The 19,948-nt window shown below is 35.7% G+C and overlaps 1 protein-coding gene across 7 annotated transcripts in view; it reads left to right on the top strand.

The window, feature by feature from the left end:
• The window catches only part of CRISPLD1 (cysteine rich secretory protein LCCL domain containing 1), a 42,936-nt gene extending 29,227 nt beyond the window's left edge, over window positions 1-13,709 (top strand). For 5 of the 7 annotated variants that reach the window (XM_087751262.1, XM_087751257.1, XM_087751279.1 and 2 more), the window contains 5 exons: window positions 2,547-2,590; window positions 2,684-2,756; window positions 4,689-4,764; window positions 11,235-11,365; window positions 13,275-13,709. In XM_087751262.1, coding sequence (XP_087607388.1) covers window positions 2,547-2,590; window positions 2,684-2,756; window positions 4,689-4,764; window positions 11,235-11,365; window positions 13,275-13,326 — 376 coding nt within the window. In that variant the 3' untranslated portion in view covers window positions 13,327-13,709. Of the gene's footprint in view, window positions 1-2,546; window positions 2,591-2,683; window positions 2,757-4,688; window positions 4,765-6,023; window positions 6,073-6,582; window positions 7,082-11,234; window positions 11,366-13,274 lie in introns of those variants that run through there. The other 2 variants (XM_087751263.1, XM_087751273.1) reach the window with 2 other exon arrangements.
• Window positions 13,710-19,948: the final 6,239 nt, after the last annotated feature.

Here is a 19,948-nt window from a genome sequence, read left to right as displayed (position 1 = left end):
AAAGTGGAGAATACTTGGCTGTTTCCATATTTAATCATCCAATGATAGGACAACATCGATATTAGTATGTTTGAATCTGAGATATTATTAGTATTTGCAAATTACACTTCACTATATCTTAATGTATTCTCCAGAGATGTACATTGCTGTCCTTATTTCTGTCTATAGTTGGTATATGTGTAATAGTAGTATGTGTGTAACAGTTAATGTATGAGTAATATCGAACTGAAAGAAAACAGAATTTTGCTGAGAATATTTGGCTCAGGTGTGAACCTGAGGGTAAGGAGACAGGTAATTGTTAGAGGCTGTGCTCTCACTCTGCTGTGCAAACAAATGCCACATGCTATGACACCTTTCATAATTTCTGTTTTCAACAGATTTAGCTAATCCAGGATAGAGAGAAACACTGACCAGGTAGACTAAATTCAGTGGCCTATAATTTGGGCTACCTGGGTAGCACTTAAGGCATTGATATCAATCTGTTTCTTTGGGTCATCTGATGATCTGACTGTGGTTTAAGTTACCCCCCCAAAAAAAATGAAGATACAGACAAATATCTTTTTTTTAAATTATTTGAGACAGAGAGAGAAGTAAATCTTGATTATATCGATACTAACATACTAGAAGCCAGCTTTTTTATAAATGTAGGAGTAGTTAAACTATAGAAAATCTTCAAACTAGAAGGAATTGATTTCCCATCACTTGAAATCTCTGTGTTTCTATGCCATCTGAGACAAAACTGTACCAGTGTCCAGTCTACAGATTGTGTTTAGCACCTATTGTCTGAGAATCGGAACTCAAAGCGAGGTATTAGCACTTAGTTTTGTTTGCTGTGGGCATGGATAATCGTGTCATTGCTGAACAGTAATGGTCATTTGGATTTTGGTTTTGTGATTCAAATGTTGTAAAAAAAAATTAAATGCCTTATAGATAAAAGACTGGTAAAGGACCAAATCTATGCCTTCCTATCTACAAGTATATTTCAGGAAACTCCTGCTGCTATGTGTGCGCATAGATGACATAGTTCTTCATTAATGTCCTGTAGTATTTAGGACATCACCTTTTAGAGTGAATTTACAAAATACTGTGATGAGGCATCAGCTTTATAAGTCAGTCTATAAATCAAAGTCTTTGGGATAAATAAAGATGATTTACCAAAGTTTCCACCTTCAAAAGGCCCATCAATAAGGACGGGGATACCTTGCAGCTACCTGACTCTTGCCGGTGTCTCTAGATGGAGAGACCTTGCATAAACTATGTATCTATTCAATGAGTAGATGAAATGAATCGGATCTCACCTCTACTGCATATTGCAAAACAGAAAGGCAGAAAAGGGAATGTCAGTGCAACATACAGCAAATTTCCTTATCTTCAGCTCCTTTGATTTATAATCAAGATTGCCAATACAGGTGTTTTTTCAACTGTTGCATTTTCATAGTATAGAATACCATTTTTAACAATATCTCAGCCAGCTAATCAACAATAAAATACAGTGAACTATTCCCACATCAGTGTTTGACAACGCTAGGGCAAAAGAAGTATGAGCTAACTCCGTGAAAGCAAATTGGAATCCAATAAGCGAGCAAATGTGAAATTGGTGGGCCATACAACTAAATAAACCAGTGCAATAAAAATTGCAGTGCTATGGAGCACACAGGAGTAATTTGCTCCAAAGGAGCAAAAAGGATAGGGAATCCTTTCCTTGTTTTTTTTTTTTTAATATTTTTTTTTATTTTTTAATAATTTTTTTAATAATAAATGTTGTTGGTTGTTTTTTAATAATAAATAACTTTATGGGTGCCAAAAGCATCATCAGCTTCTTTGTTACAGATGAAAGATATTAGAATCAGAGGCATGTCCAATGAGTTAAGAGGAGTAAAAGAGAAGTAAAATAGAAGATAAAAAGGAGTAAAATAGAAGTGTTTATCAGTTGTAATGTAATAACAGAATGTATGTACCTGATTTTATATAACAGCAGGAAACAGATACATCTGAGCACCGTATAATTACTCAGAAAAACAGACTTACATGTTATACTGGGTTTATAGTGATACTGATGATAATTTAACATAGACACAAGATCCAGAAGTGAAATTTACTGAATTTTTCAAAAAGGCTGCCAGGAGAAACTCTTTTCAGTGTTGGAGCTGTTTGTAGGAATGAACCTTTGGGGGAAAGCAAATGATCTCTTCTGGTAGATGGATGCTTCTAGGCAATTCTCAACCACAGGTTTTGGTTGCTACATTTTGATGGACAAATAGATTGCGTAATTTGTTCCTAGCACATGTATTCTCTTAGCAAGTTAAATTACTGAAAGAGTTTAACATGCATTCCTGGTTTTCAAACAGATTCACTAGGAGTACGAAGTAAATGTGTCATTGCATTAAATAGATGCACAACCGGGGAGAGGGGATGCAGTGAGAAAAAATTGATTGAGGACAATGTCTTGCGTTTTTTTCTCTAAATTCTCTAATAACAATTCTCCTAGATAGAAGAAATCATTGAGAGGTGTTATTTACTGACTATTTCTATTATTTCTTTTTCAGAAAATACCAGTCTGCTAACTCCTTCACTGTCTCTAAAGTAACAGGTTAGCATTTATTTCTTATAAACTCAGTACTACTACGAGTTACATTTTTTCTAAATAGCACACGTTTATTCGTTTCTGTTTTACTTTCTTCAGTTCAAGCTATCACCTGTGAAACAACAGTGGAACAATTGTGCCCATTCCAAAAACCAGCCTCACACTGCCCAAGGTAAAATTCTTTGAGTCTTATTAATTCAAAGTGCTGCCATATTTTCTGTCAGTTACTAATTACCTATAGTTGTCATTGATAAAGGTGACAACAGTAGCTGTACAAGTGAATCTATGGACCTTGGGCAAAATACATTTTATTTCAGTTTATTTGCTGGTGAAACAGATACAAGAAAAGGATGTGATACAGACATTTATCATTAGAAGTTATCAACTTGTTTGGGAATTTTGGAGGATAGAGTAAGCAAATATGTTTGCAAAAAAATTGAAATATGTATTGTTAAGATAAGGTGTGGTCTGCAGGTCAGTTAACAGCTTTAAATATATGTGCCATTTCTTTGAAGCCTACATTTAACTCTTTGAAAGGAGCCGTGTCACAATATTTTGAGGAAGGAAATCAGTAACAGTTCTTAAAACCATAGATGAGTCAAAGGTAAATACACTGTAGCATGATTTACCACAAGCTAAGCTGGAGATATCCACAGGATTACTTTCATAGCAATCCTACAGCCAATACAGGAAGCAAGTACAAAGCCAGAACTGCTAGGAAAACATCCCTTGATGTAGCACTTGGGTCCGTGGACTTGTTTGGTGTTTGGCTATGACTCCTGGCTTTCTAGCTGGAAGATGTGGAGAAGTAAGCGAAGGAGCGGAATGCAGGAATGGATGGGTACAGTCTCATACTTCTATCTTTTTCTTTTTTTCTTCATTATTAAAAACTAAAACTAGCTTCATTAAGAGAAAAATAGGGTCTGTCTTTAAGAAAATTTAAAAATAAAAGTAAGGTTGAAAATGACTGATTAATTTTGATGCATCAACTTAAGGAACTTCACAACAGCAGTGATTCATTCAAGATTCTGTGCATGCTCTTAACTTAATTCTGAAAATGTAGTCTCAGGAGTTACAAGCAGTAATCAGCTACGGCATTGATTGCACAACCTCATTTTTCCCTCTCATGCCCTAATCATAAATCACCAGGTCTTCAAAAGGCCTCTTTGACATCTTGTTTCCTTCAGACAAAAATCTCTTTCCTAGCTGCATCAGCCTGTTTTAATTACCCATCTAGTAAGACTGTAGCATGCCCAAGTGGTGTGACATGCCGAACATCGATTAGAGCATGGATGGCATCCCGGAGAATAATGCTTGCCCAGGGCTGCCCTGTGTAGGATGGCTCCAAAGTCAATAGGGGCATGACCCATTTTTTAAATGAAACAGCTCAGAGTAGACCTGGAGCTGATAGGCACTTCTTCCTTGTAGCATATCACGATTACCAGACAAGATGCTTCCCACATGGTTTTCCTGTGCATTTTGGAGCTATAGCAGGCACAGATAGAGTTTTTCTCAAAGGTTAACAAAATGCAGTTGAATAAAGACAGTCTTTGTTTCAGTGGATTTCTAATTTCCTAGAATCAGCTGGGAATCTCATTACCTTCCAAAGTTTTTCTTTTTAGCCCCAGATGCCAAGTGCTCACCCTCAGTATAAGTTGCTAAATTGGCTTACATCACCAGGTCATCAGCATCATAGCAGGTCCTCATTCAGATATGCTTGTCCTGTGAAGGTATTAAACTGTACAGTTTGTATAGGATGCTGTAGAAACTAATAATAGTATGAGTGAACAGTCTCTTCTCTCATTGGCTTTTCTACTGGCCTCACATACGTTGAACAAGAACACCATCTGCTTATCCAAAGGGAAGACCAGACCTGTTGAAGTATGTTTTCAAGCACTTTATTATGAACCACAAGTTAAATCAGCAATGCTTTCACCTGTATTGTCAAAGCCTCAAAAACCAACAGCCTTTTCATATCACTATGGACCCATATGTGTGCATCATCAAATTGATTTATACTCAATAATGCTGATGTTGAATATGATATAGTAATACTCTGATATCGTTCTTCCTAACTGTGTGTGGTTTATTTTTGATATTTCAGGGTGTATTGTCCTCGCAACTGTATGCAGGCAAATCCACACTACGCTCGTGTAATTGGAACACAAATTTATTCTGATGTAAGTATAGTGATTTACATTGCATTATATAATGAAATATAAAATCCTATGAAAAGCTATAAAGTATTGATAATAAGATATAATATAGATGTCCAGTTTTTCTCCATATGCTGATTTTTTAGTCTTTTCAGAAGGTCTTTTTCAGGGGCTCCCATTTAAGTTAGTAGTACTCAGCTGCTGAAGATGTGGAAAGATTTTTGAAAACTCAGTGTAGACTTCAGTAGTGTCTGGACCCATATTTTCAATTTTTTATCAAAATTCCCACTGATTTGTTCAGTATTGGCAGTGCATACTCATTTAAAACTCTTTAGACCCTGATGCAGCCATAACTTCTGTCAGATTAAACTAGCCAAAAAAAATTATTCTGAAAATAAATGCCCACAGTCTCATTATTTTGGATATTTCTTCTCTGTGCAGATAGCTACATCCTTTCAGTAGGATTTTGATATATATGTGTGTGAAGTATCTCACATTGTCATATTATTTTAACAGACTAATACTGTATTTTTTTTGTCATTCTGTTTCCTAGTCAGCTTTTTCTTTCTGTCTTTTCTACGTCATGTTTGGTTCTGAAGTGGGTAGAAATAATGAAAAGAAAGTTCTTTTTTATGCCTCTCCTTTGTCATCTCTCTATGGAGAAGCCAGGATGTAGTGGCAGAGATAGCAGTTCACATTTTTGCCAGTAAACTGTATGTTTTAACCGTCTTTTAGCTGTCATAAGGAATAGTATGGCAACCAGCTGGATCAGGTGATGATTTTCACTACTTTCCAGCACTTTGAAATGTGTGAAAATAATATGCAAATATTTATTCATCATTATTTTGAAACTAACTAATGTCCATTAGATTACCTGAGTAACTTGTCCTGAAAACACCCTTGTCCATGAGTAGTGATACATGTATGAGAAGTACTTCCACTTCAGGAAGTAAATTGATTTGTGCATGTGGAACTGGGTCCTTAATGTGTATAAGAGGGGCAGTGAAAATAGATTCAGTAGAAGTCCATTTTGTGGAAGATATAATTTTCTTTCAGTCCTGTGGTTGCAATCAAAGGTTAAAGCTGAAGTTTCCCAGCGAGTTAGAAATGATTTTGTTGTAGGAGAAAGAAGACCCATTTCTGTTTAACTTACACAGGAGAACATCTCAGAATATGTATTTGCTTTGGTTGGAGTAGTCTCAGGTGATTTCAATTAGTATTATAGAGTTATGCTTTAAAATTATTTTAGATGTACTATCTCATTATTCATCTCCATTGTATAGAAATGTGTGCAGCCATACTGCTTTTAGGAAAAAATGGACGTAAATACAGGTAAGCAACCAAGGATGGGAGTCATCTTATCAACTTCAGATGCTGTCAGGGTAGATATCTACACTGAAGATGCTATTCTAGGTTATGTTTATAGTAGTTTGTAGTACGTACAGTATAGTAGTAAAGGAGATAAGTAGGCATCTGTAGAACAGAATTCATTTGACCTTCTCAGAGCGTCTACCTCAGTATGAGATGAATTGCCTAACAGAGAGGTCTATTCCTCTCCATTTCCTACAGAAGGGGTCCTAGGGCACCTACCTCAGCTATAGACAGTGTCTTGCCTGTATTTGTATAGATGTTCCCATCAATGGTATCACCATTATGCAATTTTCTATAATGTTCCTGTGTTGCCAACATTTAAATTATTTTAAAGCTAAGATACTTTTTTGTTGAAATTTTCACTAAATAATATGATTGGGTATTTTGTGCTTTATAATTTATTACTGAACTAGTTTCAGGTGAAGTGTTTATAGAGAATAATCTATTTCATAAATGTATCCTCTTTTTCAGTTTTTCATGTATTCACAGAAAGATCTGTTCGTAGATACAGAGAATTGAACATTTGCAGTCAGTAAATGAAGATGTTGCAGAGATATTAAGACAAAAAGCAAATAACATTAATAGATGTCACTAATGCAAAAAGATATTTTTACAAGACCATTTTTGTAGTATTCATGAAAATCTAGTTAAACTTTTCCTTTTCTGGCTTTGGTCTGATCGGACATTCATTCTTAAATTCATTTAATATTTTACGGTGACTTCTTTTCCTCCCTGTTCCTGAGAAGGGTTATTCTCTGGTTTATCAGTAGTGCCCCACAGAATTTCTACCCTTTTTTTTCCTCTAGTTCTTTTTTTACTTTGACATTGCAATGACTGTCCCTAACTCAACTGAAACAAAAACTCAATTGAAACAAAACCCTCCATTATTTCATCCTCCATTCTTCCATTCTGCTAGCTATTGACTCTTGGTGTGTGACCATGGTTCATATAGCCAGCATCTATAAACTTGTGTGTGTGTGGAGTTTTCATGTAATATCCATCCCATGGGCTCTATACCTTCTATTTCTTTTAGTTGATCTCCCTTTGTTTCACTTGTCTTGAGGTAGGTTGCAAGATCTTTAAAACAAAAGTATCTCTAATTCTGAGTTTATGATACAATTAGTTTCCTTCTGAATAGAGCTATTATGATATGAATAAAAACTGTAGTATGTGTTGTTCTCAGCAGACAGAAGTACAAATTACTCATTCTGCATGTGGCCCAAACACATTGCCACCTTTGTGCTTTGTGTCTCTGCTGGCCCCACTGCTAAGACTTTCCACATGGCAATGCTTTCTCTTGTTGGGAGGCGAGCAAAAAAGAAAGTTTCCTCCGATCTTGTGCTGAAGAGTTGGTTCCACCTTTCAACTTGGTTAATCCATTTTGTCTAAAACTTTTTGAGTCTTATTTCTGGAATTTCAAAATCATGTCATGTTGACAAGCATTTTAACAATATCTGCATTTTTAAAGCACTTTTCAATATAACCTCATTTGTGAAATAAAATAAAAACCTTCCCAAGAACTGAATCATGTCAGGCCCGATGTGGTTGTCTGAACTCTGCTGGAGATGATCTTGTAGTACCTGCCTGTACAGAGATTGTCCTCTGTTTTTGCTGTTAGTCCGTGGATTATCGAGGTACCAAAATAATAAACATGTCATAGAGAGAAGGAGAGGCTGCAATAGTTGAGTTGAAAATTCTTTCCCTTGCAGATTTTTTTGGTAAAATTTTATTTTAATGGACACACCTTAGATGTGTAGATGGTAGAAGTTCTTAACTACATTCCGGTTGCCTTATAAGAATTTCTAAAGAAATTAAGGTTTATATTTATCCTGTTGTTTTCACAGTAGGCAACATTTTCCCAAAGACAATCTCTTACCAGTAGTGACTCTACATTATGGGTGTTGACTGAGCAATTCTACAAAAAAATTGAGCCTCCTTTTGGGGGCTAGAGGTCAACAAAGGTCTTTTATCTAAAGAATTTGAAGGAGTTGTATAATTTCATACCATCTGAGGACTTTGGCCATATTAATTTTTGTTTCAGTAACCATATATGGAAATATTTCCCTAATACTTGTGCAGAAGTATTCATAACTCTCTACTTGTGGTGAAATATAAGCAATATGATGTAAAAAAGCTATTAAATAGTTGTATAGTCCTGTGTTGGTGAGGGAGAGACGCTTGTGGTTAAAATGCCTTTGCAGAGTACTGCTGTGCTGTGGTAGATACTTGGTATTTTGCTGAGTAGCTGAAGAAGGAAAATAATTAAGCAGCTTGGTATTCAGGTTCTATGACCTGTTAAATACTAACGAACTTCAGAGGGTTCACAGCACAGCAATAAAGTGGGGTCATATAATGCTGTATAAAATGTTTATGTTAACTTAAAAATACTGCCTTATATATCCTTTGGAGTGAGTTCATCAAAATTAAAGAAACAACCCCAAATCTCTGATGAAGACGTCCAGAGAGTGGCATAAGGCTGCTAATATAAAATACCAATAATATGCTGAAATTTGTGATAGAGCTAAGTGTGAAATCCTGCTCTGCTTAAATTAACAGGAGGTTCACCTTAACAGTTCAAGGAATTTGTGATCAGGATGACATAATATTATTAAGTATAGGAAATATTATGGCATCGGTACTGGAATCTGATTCCATTTAGATGAAGATTGCTCAAGCCAGTGAGAAGTTCTTGAAAGCTGAAAGCAGATAGTACTTTCTCAAAAAAATTATATTCTGTATATATTGATAAAACTATATGCATTTATTCATCTGTATTCTTACGAGCTAATTCATAATTATGAATTTGTACTTATTTAATTGTTCATATACTCAAAAAGTATGCACATTTGTTCTCCAGTCTCATGTGGAAAGCAGAATCAGAATAGCAGTTTATTTTTCATCTGAAAACAGCCTCTGAGTTGGCCTCATCAACCCCGTTCTTCTGACCTCTGCTTTTTCACATGTTGCATATAAGCGCCTTGCCTTTAGCTTTAAAATCTTGTGCATTAGCTTAGCCGTTCTTCATTGATCCGGTAACCAGTTGTGGTACCAACCCTAACAACGACGCCATCCTTTACTGGAAATAGTTTCCAACAAGTAGTCAGCCTCTTCTGTCAAAATCTCCATCCCTTGACTTCTCCTTTCTTTTTTACTTGACTGGAAACTTCCAGGTAACGTTGGAATAGCCAGGTATCTATCTATCTAATGATGTACACAAAGTGTAGCCTTTTGGTTACTATTACAGAGGTGACCAACTTTAATCTTTCTTTTCCCTAATTGTACTTCTAGGTTTTTTTATATCTCCAATGTGAACTGAAAACAAAGTTGCTACTATATTACAGTACTAGTAATTAATAGTGTTCTAGTTCTTCACTGCAGTTAATTGCTTGTAAATCTCATCTTTTGTTTCTTTAGACTGTAATCCTGTATTGCAGAGGCCATTTTTTTCCCCTGTATATTTGAAATTGCAGATGATCAATCTGATCTTAAGTTACTCCCATAGTATGAATACATAAAGGACACTATAATCCTAAAAATAAGGCAACCGCTGGTTTTCAGGATATAACAAAAGTCTTGTAGCCCTGGGAGGAGGAGAAAAAAGTACAGAGAAGCATAAATGGCATCCCTTCTGGCATTTTCAAAAACTGCAACCAGCAGGGTGAAGAGAAAAACTCTAAAGTGACTTTGCAAAAGATTCTTTGCATAAACAGTTTCAAATCTTTGCTCCTAGAAATGCTGTAACATTAAAAGACAAACTATATAACAGTGAAACTGGCAAGTTCTATGCTTGGAATGAGAGTAGGAAAATCATTGCTATTTTAAATTCCTGATTTTATATAGCATTGAGATTACAAAATAGCTACGGTAACAGATAGAAATTATTCCAATTATAATTGGAAGAAATGCAGTTCTTGTTTAAATAGTGGTCTGTGTGACCAGCTATTGATATTTATATTGGCTAAGTTTTTAAGGTTGGTTGAGGAGAGACCTATTGCAGTGAAGACTTTTTCCACAAAACAACTTGGCTTCAAGTGGAGATTCACTGGAGCTGGAGCTACACTTTGCTATGCTGTGTATTGAAGATTGGGACCTACATTCTGCATGTCTAAGAAGTTTCATTCTTCTGGCAATTAATTTTTAAAATGCTGAAAGAGTTGTAGAGAACAGCAAGTTTAAATCAATTATTTAAATGAACATTATCAAGATTGTCACTGATCAGTCCTTCTGTGGATATTATTTAGGTTTGTGAGAGGAACTAATAGCCAGAGAATCTAGGTTTCACCCAGATGAAACTGCTGTTAACTTCACAGAGAATTTTGCCTACATAAAGTTTGTGGAATTAGACCCTGATTTAAAAATTATTCTTTTCAAGCAATTTTGAAGTCTTTACCTCCTGACTGTTGCCTCACTCACAGTTAAGGAGCCAAAGCCATTAGTCTGCCATTAACCCACTGTCATAGCTAAGGGATGATTTTAGATCTCTGCCTTCTGTTTGATGCTCAGATTATACCTTTAATCTAATTAGCTTTTAATATTTTCCCATGCCTGGATAGGAAACTGTGGTGTTCCCTTTGAATATTGAACTGCTGTTTGAGGTTTTGCACCTAGAGATGGAATTACTGCGGTCTATCCTTCACCTTTGGGGTATGACATCCTCCTAGAAACATATGACTGCAGTGTGCCTTTGCTGTTCTACGGTTCCCCTGTTTGGCTCTGGCTGGAGATTAAACTGAATCTCCTGATCTATAATAATTAATGGGACTAAGGCTTGAGTTTCACTACCTCTCTGCTGTTGAAGTGAAGGCTGATAGAGCCCCAACATTTTGAAAGGCTCAAGAATTCAAACATGTTCCTGGTCCTTGAACTGAAATAGCCTGAATTAAATGATTTTGGGGTCATGCTGCAGGAGATTTTTGAAGAGGCAGTATCTGTACTGCTATAAATTGGCCTAATTCCTATGAAACTGAATTAAATACTGTAAGATTAATAAAATTAGTCATACAATAAATATAATTATTTTATGTTTCCTAGAACTTGGTTTAAATGTCTTTATTAGTTTTCTTCTAAACAATTTTGAAATAAAAGGATGAATGAAAACTAATCTTCTCCTCATTCTTTCTTAGATATCCAGTATCTGCCGGGCAGCAGTACATGCTGGTGTAGTCCGCGACCAGGGCGGTTATGTTGATGTTATGCCAGTAGACAAAAGAAAGGTGTACGTTGCTTCCTTTCAAAATGGGATATATTCAGAAAGGTACAGAGCCCAGTTTCAAAAATTACACTTTACCCTTCACCTCGTTAAGATTTACAAAGTCTTGCATTGTGTCTGTTTGTACCTGAGGCAGTGCTAGAAACCAAACGAATAGGCCAACATGGGTGATTTACAGAGCTTGTGTAACAGCTGTGCTGACTTTGGAGAAGCTGTGGTACCAGAGCTGCCTGCCTCCTCTAAGCTCATAAATCATTACTCTAAAAAGCTGCTTATGAAATAAAATAACCCTCTTGTTTACTTTGCTGGTTCTGTTGCAACTAACACAATATTTGATAAGAAAATTGCCTTTGCTTTCTTCAGGATTTTTTCAAAATTAACATTAATGATTTATTCTGTCCAAGTTAGAGGATCTGCAGTAGACAGTACTAGTAGCTGATGCAAGTTCATTGGTTCATGATGAAAATCAGTAAATCATTACTGATTTACATGGTATTGAACCAGTGAGCCTGGATCATAAATAATATTCACAAACATTAACATTCACAATCATTAAAACATATTTTTTAATTTCTTTTTTTTTAATGGTTTGACTGTTTTTAACAGTGTTTTTCTGAAAGACATGGAGAAAGTTCATTTAGTTGTATTCAGTGTATTTGTACGTTATCATGATGATAACATATGGCTGCATGTTGCAGATTAAATTTAATCCCGGAAAGAGTTCACCAGGTTCTAAAGGAAGAAAGAGAAATTACCTTAAAAAAACTTGTATCACTCTTTTAGTCCTGTAGAGCTAAGAATGATTGTTACCTCTAAAACTATAGGCTTTGCAAGAAATTTGTGTGGGGAAAAAACCTCCAAAAGTTTCTGTAGAGAACTGGGAAGTAGGAAAAAATAAGAGGTTTTTTGTTTTGTTTTGTTTTGTTTTTTAATGGGGTATAGGGGGATGTCTTGCCTCTTTCCCTAAAACCTTTCAACAAACCTGGAAACTTGTAAAATACAGATTTCCTTTGCTTAGTGAATGACTTGGTTTACCTACTCTTTGGCCTTTCCACATGACCATCCAGTTCTCTCAGAAACAGTGCTTCCTTACTGACACTTTTGTTCTCCATCTAAATCTCCTCATTGAGAAGAGATGTAGCCAGGAAAAGTGTTGCAAATTTAATCATTATTTGTAGTTTACCATCTTGGTAAAGTTTGGAAGGTCAGCGGTTTGGAAAATAGTCCTGTGCAAGTTTTCTGTGAAGCAGAAGAAGATGGACTGTAATGCTGTTGCAGGCAACCTGTTTCATTGTGCCTTTCCTTACTTTCACCTCCATTTGCCTTTCCTTCCCAGATATGCCTCAGACAGGGTTTGCAAAAGAGAAAACAATGGGAATATTAAATATAACATGCTAGTTCAGTTTATAAGACAAAAATATTTATTCTAAAAAAATTTCATTGCAGTTGGGTATTTTTGTTTCATTTCTTTTGAAGCCAGGTATTTATCCATTCAGAAGGCATTTCCTTTGTTTTTGTAAAATATTAATTCTCTTTAGAAGCAACTAACAAACAAGTGATCTCCTAGGTCTGCAAGTTCTATCTGAATATAGTTATTAAAATAGTGAGCATAAGATGCATGCTTTCTCTTTTTCCTAAAAACTTTTTTTAGTATTTTGCTTCAATAGAACTTTATTCTTTAAACCAGAATCCCTCGTTGCAAAGGACTACTTGATTTTTTTTTATGTTATGATTTGTTCCTAATAAGCTGCTTGGAAGAAAAATTAATCTGAAATTTATGTAATTTTTTTTGTAACAGCTTTAAAAAAAGTTCTTAGATAGTTAAAGGTACACGTAGTCACAGGAAGGATCACAGGAGTGGCAGGATCCTAGAATTGTGTTTAACAATTCACAAAAGTCATCATTGGAGTGTTGCAGTCTTAAAAATAACACCAGGAATGTTTTTATGTTTCAGTTTACAGAATCCTCCAGGAAGCAAGGCATTCAGAGTATTTGCTGTTGTTTGAGTCTAGCAAGTAAAATGTAAACAAGCAAGTGAAACCAGAGCACTTGGAAGAGAATAATAAAGGCCATTTCTTATAATTCCTAAAGTTTGTATAAAGCTGTAACATTATTGTACAGAAGATGTATACTGCTTTCCACCAAAAAGTTTAAATTACATATATATCTTAATGAAAAAAATCTGTAAAAGTAAACATGGGAGAAAAATTCATTTGAAAATCTGATATATAACAATATTTTGAATCCTGTGTTAAATATTGCTATATTTTCTTAGCAGTTACTCCTATACAGTTAATTCAAAGCTCATAAATGTTCTTTGTTTTCTTCATCTGAATATATTATTGTATGGTGCTTTATGTATGCCACTAACAGTAACCTTAAAACTATACCATAGGGAGGCCTGAGTTTTTATTTCCAACGTACGTAAAAGAAGCCATCCAAATAATTCAATAGAATAAATCATGCCTTAAAGCAAAACAAATATATATGTAACTTTTTGATGATTTACAGTAGCATTAGCCACGCAAGCATAAATGAAGAACTAGACTGTTTTCAATTTCACACTAATCATAAGTACAAATACCTATTTTGAAGTAAAATGGAAAATATAAAATATAGGGAAGTCCTGGGTCATATTAGCATGTTTTCCTCTAAAGAAATATTTTTAGAGACTGGGCCATTCGTGTTTATTATTTCTTAAATATGTTAATAAATAAAATGTTTATTGGATGCTGCTAAGCTCTTTAGTTCAAATAACCAATTCCTTATGGCCTAGTCCTTCACAGATATTCAGCTATCTTGGTATGGGTGAGTGAGAGAGAGACATATATAACCCTGAAGAATCTAAGAAAATTTTCATATTGAGAAGTGGAGTAAACTGAAATTAAGGAATAAGCCATCAGTTCTGCAGTGCAGCTCTGCACACATACATGCTTTATTTTTGCCATGTGACTCCTTCAGTTTACCTAAATTTGGTTTCAGCAAAAATGTAGAATTGTACACATACATAAAAATTTGCAAGCTTGAGGCCTTAAGCTGTGCATGGTATCCGTATACTATACATTAATATGAGGGTAAATGTTTAAGAAAATCTTAAAAAAAATGGTAACAAAGGCTAACCTTGCTCCTCATGACCTGGCAAATACTCCTGCAGGCCAGGAAGTATAGTGGTACGGAGCCCAGTGATGATTATGTCATTTGTTGCTTCACCATTTTTAAAAATGTATTTATGGTGAACAGCCTTGTGCATTGATTTTACCATATTATGGTATATGAAGAACATGTAGTGGTGATACTATGTTTCTTTCTATGAAAAGTGTATTGGTGCTTTAAGACTGAAAAGCTGTTAAACTTTATTTTTGGTATTTTTTGTTTCTGTTGTTGAATTTATTTCCTTCCAACTTGTAAACTTATTCGTATTCTTCATATTTCAGAATACTATATTCTGCCTTCTGTTTTGCTACATGTACTACCTCATGTAGTTAGGCAAGCTTTGTTAGTTTTTTTAATCTGTTTTGAATAAAATTAATTTACATAGTAAGAGTACCTTTGACAGCCTTTATTTTTGGATTATTTGTCCTGCCTCTAGAAGAAAAAAATAACAGCTACCCAAAATTTACTTTTTTTTTTTCTGATCTAAACATTGCAAGTTTAGGACCAAGCAGTAGACATAGTCTGAGGTTTCGAAAGCTGTAAAGGCAGTTTAGGCACACAACTTCCATTAATTGCATTGGGAGTTTATGGATAAATCTTCTGGTCATTTTTTTGACCAGGGTCTTTGGGAACAGATTGCTTTCTCATTTTAATGGGGAACTCTGTGTCAGGAAGTAATTATAAAAAAGCCACCACCTTTTATTCAATCCAACTCTTTGCTGTTGTGGTAAATGTTTTTAGTGCAAATGTTCCTAGATACATTTTTTGGGAACGAGCAGGTTTTTATATTACACATTTTTTTGCCTCATAAGACTAATGGTCAACTCGGGAGTTCCAATTGGGAAATCTAGTTAATTGATGAGGGAGAAAAAGAGCCTTTGATGTATAACTCCTTCTTTTGCAGGTGGCGGCAGGGGGGCATTGGAAGAAGCTTTATATAGATTTTGCAATACTGGCATTAACCGTTTTTCAGAATTGAAGCTGAAGTGCAAGTAGACTTTGACTATAATGGGACTCCAAGTCACTCAAAGGTTTAAGATAGACTTGCACTGCCTTTCCTTAAAAGCACCAAAGCAGTAACACAGAAAGGCCTTGCAATACCTACAGCTGGGGTTATCAGAACAAAGTGGAGTAAGGCCACTTCTGAAATTAAGGACATGCAGAACTGCTGAGGGAGACATTTGAAACAAAATTGTGTGAATGCAACTGTAGTATCCTTTTCCACACAGGTGGGATGCTTTCTTGCAGCAGCTCTCCATGTCCCCTGCCTGGCCCATGGTCCCCAGCAGTTGCCTCAGGAGCCCATGGGAAGTCTGTTGGGTGCTGTAGAGCCTGGGCGGCAAGCTAGCTCCCTGCTCTGCTGATGGGCAGTAGGGTGCATGCCTTTCTTTGGGCAGAGCAGAGCCTGGGGTGAGGGAAAAAATAAAACAGTCACACCTTCAGTCATAACCACGACTTCATCACTTTGGGGAGACGGGTGATTGGATTCACATGTGGAAACACAGTTGCCACACAAAATTTCTGCCTTTTTCCTCCATTTGTTCCTGACATCTTTTTTGTTCTGCTGCGTATCTTTGCTTCCTCTCCTCTCTCTCATCTGTAAAGTCCCACCTGCATTTGCTGGGAGTTCCTGTGCAAGGGGGCAGGGGTGGACCCTTGGTGCCATAACAACAAAGTGCTTGCTGGGAAGAGAAGTGGGGGCTACCTTCAACGTGTGTAAATGGTTGCTGAGAGCAGCTCTACTAACCAACACAGTGATAAGAAGAAAGGGAGGTAACTCTTTCTCACACCTGTTGCACAAATTTTAGAGTCCTGTTGCTTTTCCACATGCAATGATTCTATCCTATTATAAATATTCCAGCTAACAATGGCTTTTTGAGAAATCCTCTTCTATATTTACTTTAAGTAATGAGTCAACGAGTAGACGTTTCCAAGCAGTTGTAGAGTGAGAGCTACACATTGGTATTTTTATCTGCACCAGCAGCAACTGTATGCCAGATGGTCATACCTAATTCACAGCCCAACTGAGTAACTAGCAGTATCAGAAAATTTGCTGTAGCCTAAGGACAAAATATAGAAGTCACATTTTAAATTCTGAAGAATTGTTTGGTTAACCAAACAGTTACAAAATTATGTTCTCAACTTGAAATTAAAAAAATAGATATATCAAGAAGAAAGTACAGCTTAATTCATGCTATTCATAATATTTAGCTTGCCTCCTAGGAAGGACCTATAAGTAGCCAACAGGAATTATTACAACTGATATATAACAATCCTCTGCCAAAAAAAACCCCAAGACAAACCAGAACTGTTTTAGTACATTGATATCTGCCATTTATAATTTTGAAAGGGCTAAAACATCAAGAAATATAAGCCAGCTAAATGCAGTAGGCCCTTGAAAGTGTATGTATGTGAAGCAGGGAAGAATACATATGAACCTTTTTCCATTACATTACAACTTGCTCCAGGAAGAATCTTTTCAAAAGAAAAGCATAGGGGTCATTTGGAGAGGAGTCAAGTATTTGTCTCAAGCACAGTTCACTTGCCTGGTGAGCTTTTCTGTAAGGATCAATTGAGGCATTTCTCTGCTGTGCTGCATCCCTTCCAAGTGGAGTAGCTAATTTCATAACTAAACAAGAGTTAGTATGAAAGAAAGTGGTCAGACCCAAACAGATGATTCTTTAACACTCTGTCACCATTTTCATAGCTATATGAGAATACATTTGTTTTAGGGAACTTGGGACCTATAGTCCTGTCAGCAGGCAGCTCATAGTACTAGCTGGACATAAACTAAAGAAACTAAGAAACATTTCCTAAACTTTGTGGATACTGAGGAATTTTAGAGAGTTTACAGACTTCCTTGTGTCTGATTTCTGCATAGCGGACAGTCTGATCTAGAAATTATACATAAAGTATTTTTGGAACCACGCCTGAAACACAGGTTGGGATAACGTGTGTAAGTTTGCAGATTTTTAACTGATGAAGGACTCAGTTTCAAGTTTTATGTAAATGTCAGACTGTCAGCTGTCTATGGATTCTCAGTGGATTTAAAAGAAGAAAAGTAATATCAGTTTTTTTGCGTGTATTAATACATATGCTCAGGAAGATGCACGACACTTTACTTCATATGGCAGAGACGTAACCAAGTTACTCACATAAACAGTGTCTTCTGTGTGGCAATTGCTTTTGAAGTATGTTTTGAATTTGGCTTAAAACTCAGATAACCCAGCTTCCTGTGAGTACACAAGGGAAGGTTTATTTCCTACAATTTCTGTAGTCCTACAAAAGGGTCAGATTTAGAAATGTAAATATTTGGAAGTTACAAAGATTATTCATACAGTGCAATATTCTTCAGAAATTTATATAAATACTGTATGAAATACTGTACTGTCACACTTCTATGTCTTAAGGCTTTTTATAGCATCTGTGGAACTCTAGGGAATTATACAAGGAATGAAAAGCCTGAAGAGTTTTGTTTCATTCAGTGTATAACATGCATTTTACAGGGCTTTAGATATACAAATGATAGCATACATTAGTATTCAGAAAATTGCATATGATTTTATAAAGACATACATTGTGCATATGGGAAACAAAGCCGTGCTGTCAGCCTTAGCTTTAGCCTGTCTTTGCTGTCAGGAATAAATGATGGAAATAGTATTTTAAATATGGTCACTATTGATATTATTGGTACTATTGTTATTAAATAAGAAGTCCTTGTCATGTACTAGGGGGCTGTGAAAATACAATAAAATGTGATTCCTGCTCCATGTTAACATACGATGATGTGACACCTGAAATTTGCCATCAGCTGTTCAATGATCTGTGTTAAATGTCTTGTTCATCTTAGCCTGTTTGCTAGGAGACAGTGCCTACATCATTAAACTGTCATAGCACTTTGCAAAAAGTACTAGTAATGAGTCTTAAATTTTCAGAAGCTAGCAACCCCCTTCCGTCAGACCAGTTCAATATAATAAGGCACAGGAAAATACAAGAGACCAAAGGAGGAAAGTAAAGAACATGCAACCAAAACAGCCAGTCATGATGTTCCATGTCTTACTGTCCACATTGATTTCTGCAATCATTACCCTAGTTATTCAATTCAGTATCTGCCCCCAGTGCTGTATCCAATATTGGTTTTCTCTTTATTAACAATGGGTAAGTGTCTGAAAGCTGGCAGCAAAGTTGTTGGTTAAGAACTGAGATACACCAGCCAAACAATATGAACAAGTTTGCAATACTGTGTCTTTTAATAGGCACACAAAAGTCTTCAGTTGCCAGTGGCAATAACTCTTGGGCTTTTAAATTCACTAATTTTATTTAAAGCATAAGCATTATAATAAAATAAAAATGTCAGCACATGCTAACTCTTTGTAAGAAATTCAGTTGTTCAGAGAATTCCCACTTCTTTCAGCTGAACAGAAATTGCTGTAGTTAACACCAGCAATATTAGCAATAATCTCCTTGAAATTTTATTTAAAATAAAGACTTCTTATGCAGTTTAACAAACTTTATTTGGTGTGTTTGCAGTTATTTCTGAATGAATGTTGTTTATGAAGACAATATCCTTATTAAGAGTATCATCCTAGAATAAATACAAGAAATTTCATTAGATTTGCTTGCATATCTTTTTAGAATTGCTTCCAAAAGAGACTCTTAAGAATTTGTACTAATACTAATTATTTTTAGGATGCTCAAGAAACAAAAAGTGCTAGGAGGTAGTAAGACTTCCAAACTTCACCTACAGTTTGAAAAACAAGTACTTCAGTTGCTTAATTATTCACTTAGGCTTGTTTATATGCAATGTAAATAGCAAGCTGGCTTTGACTTCTCATAAATTGCTGCTACTGTACATCCCAAAAATAAATTGGAAACAGTTGCTAAATAAATATCCTTGTAATCAGTTCAGTCTTCATTCCTTATTTATCTGTTGAAATCCATCTGTTTCTTGGTGGTGGTGGGTGGGTAGTTTCCTACTGAAAGATCATGTCTTCTGAATAAGTGTTTCTTTTCTTGTGTCAGAACAACCCCAAGACCTTTGGGGCTTCAGGCTGCACTAAGCACAAAAACAGAGCAATCATTTTATGCAAAAGGGCTTAGTCTCAGATTTTGAATTTAGTCCAGTTCAGTACACAAAGAAGTACATCGTAAGAATTGATTTAGTGCTTGCTGTACTGGAGGTTATAGTCCTACTCCAGCGCGGCTATAACTGAGCCAAGGAATAGTTTTGCAAAATGCTCTGACCCCCTCTCTTATCCAGTAAGAATTATAGGGTAAATTAGATCAGTTTGCATTTTTAAATAAAAGGAATAACTAGACAGGTGCGTTTGGTGGCTTGCTGATGAAGACTTACCCTTCTGCCACTGATCGAGGGTTTAAGTATGTTATATCAAACGTTCAATAATGTGCAGATTGTGCAGATGCAGTGATTTTTTTCCTTGGCACTAATGTTAAAACAATTTATATTTAGAAGCT

This window comes from Nipponia nippon, unplaced genomic scaffold (genome assembly GCF_047370975.1).
Source record: "Nipponia nippon isolate SJK-2023a ecotype South Korea unplaced genomic scaffold, ASM4737097v1 scaffold_1, whole genome shotgun sequence".
Classification (NCBI taxonomy): Eukaryota; Metazoa; Chordata; class Aves; order Pelecaniformes; family Threskiornithidae; genus Nipponia; species Nipponia nippon.
The sequence above is the reverse complement of the archived record's forward strand: the minus strand, read 5'-3'. Positions and strand labels throughout refer to the sequence as shown.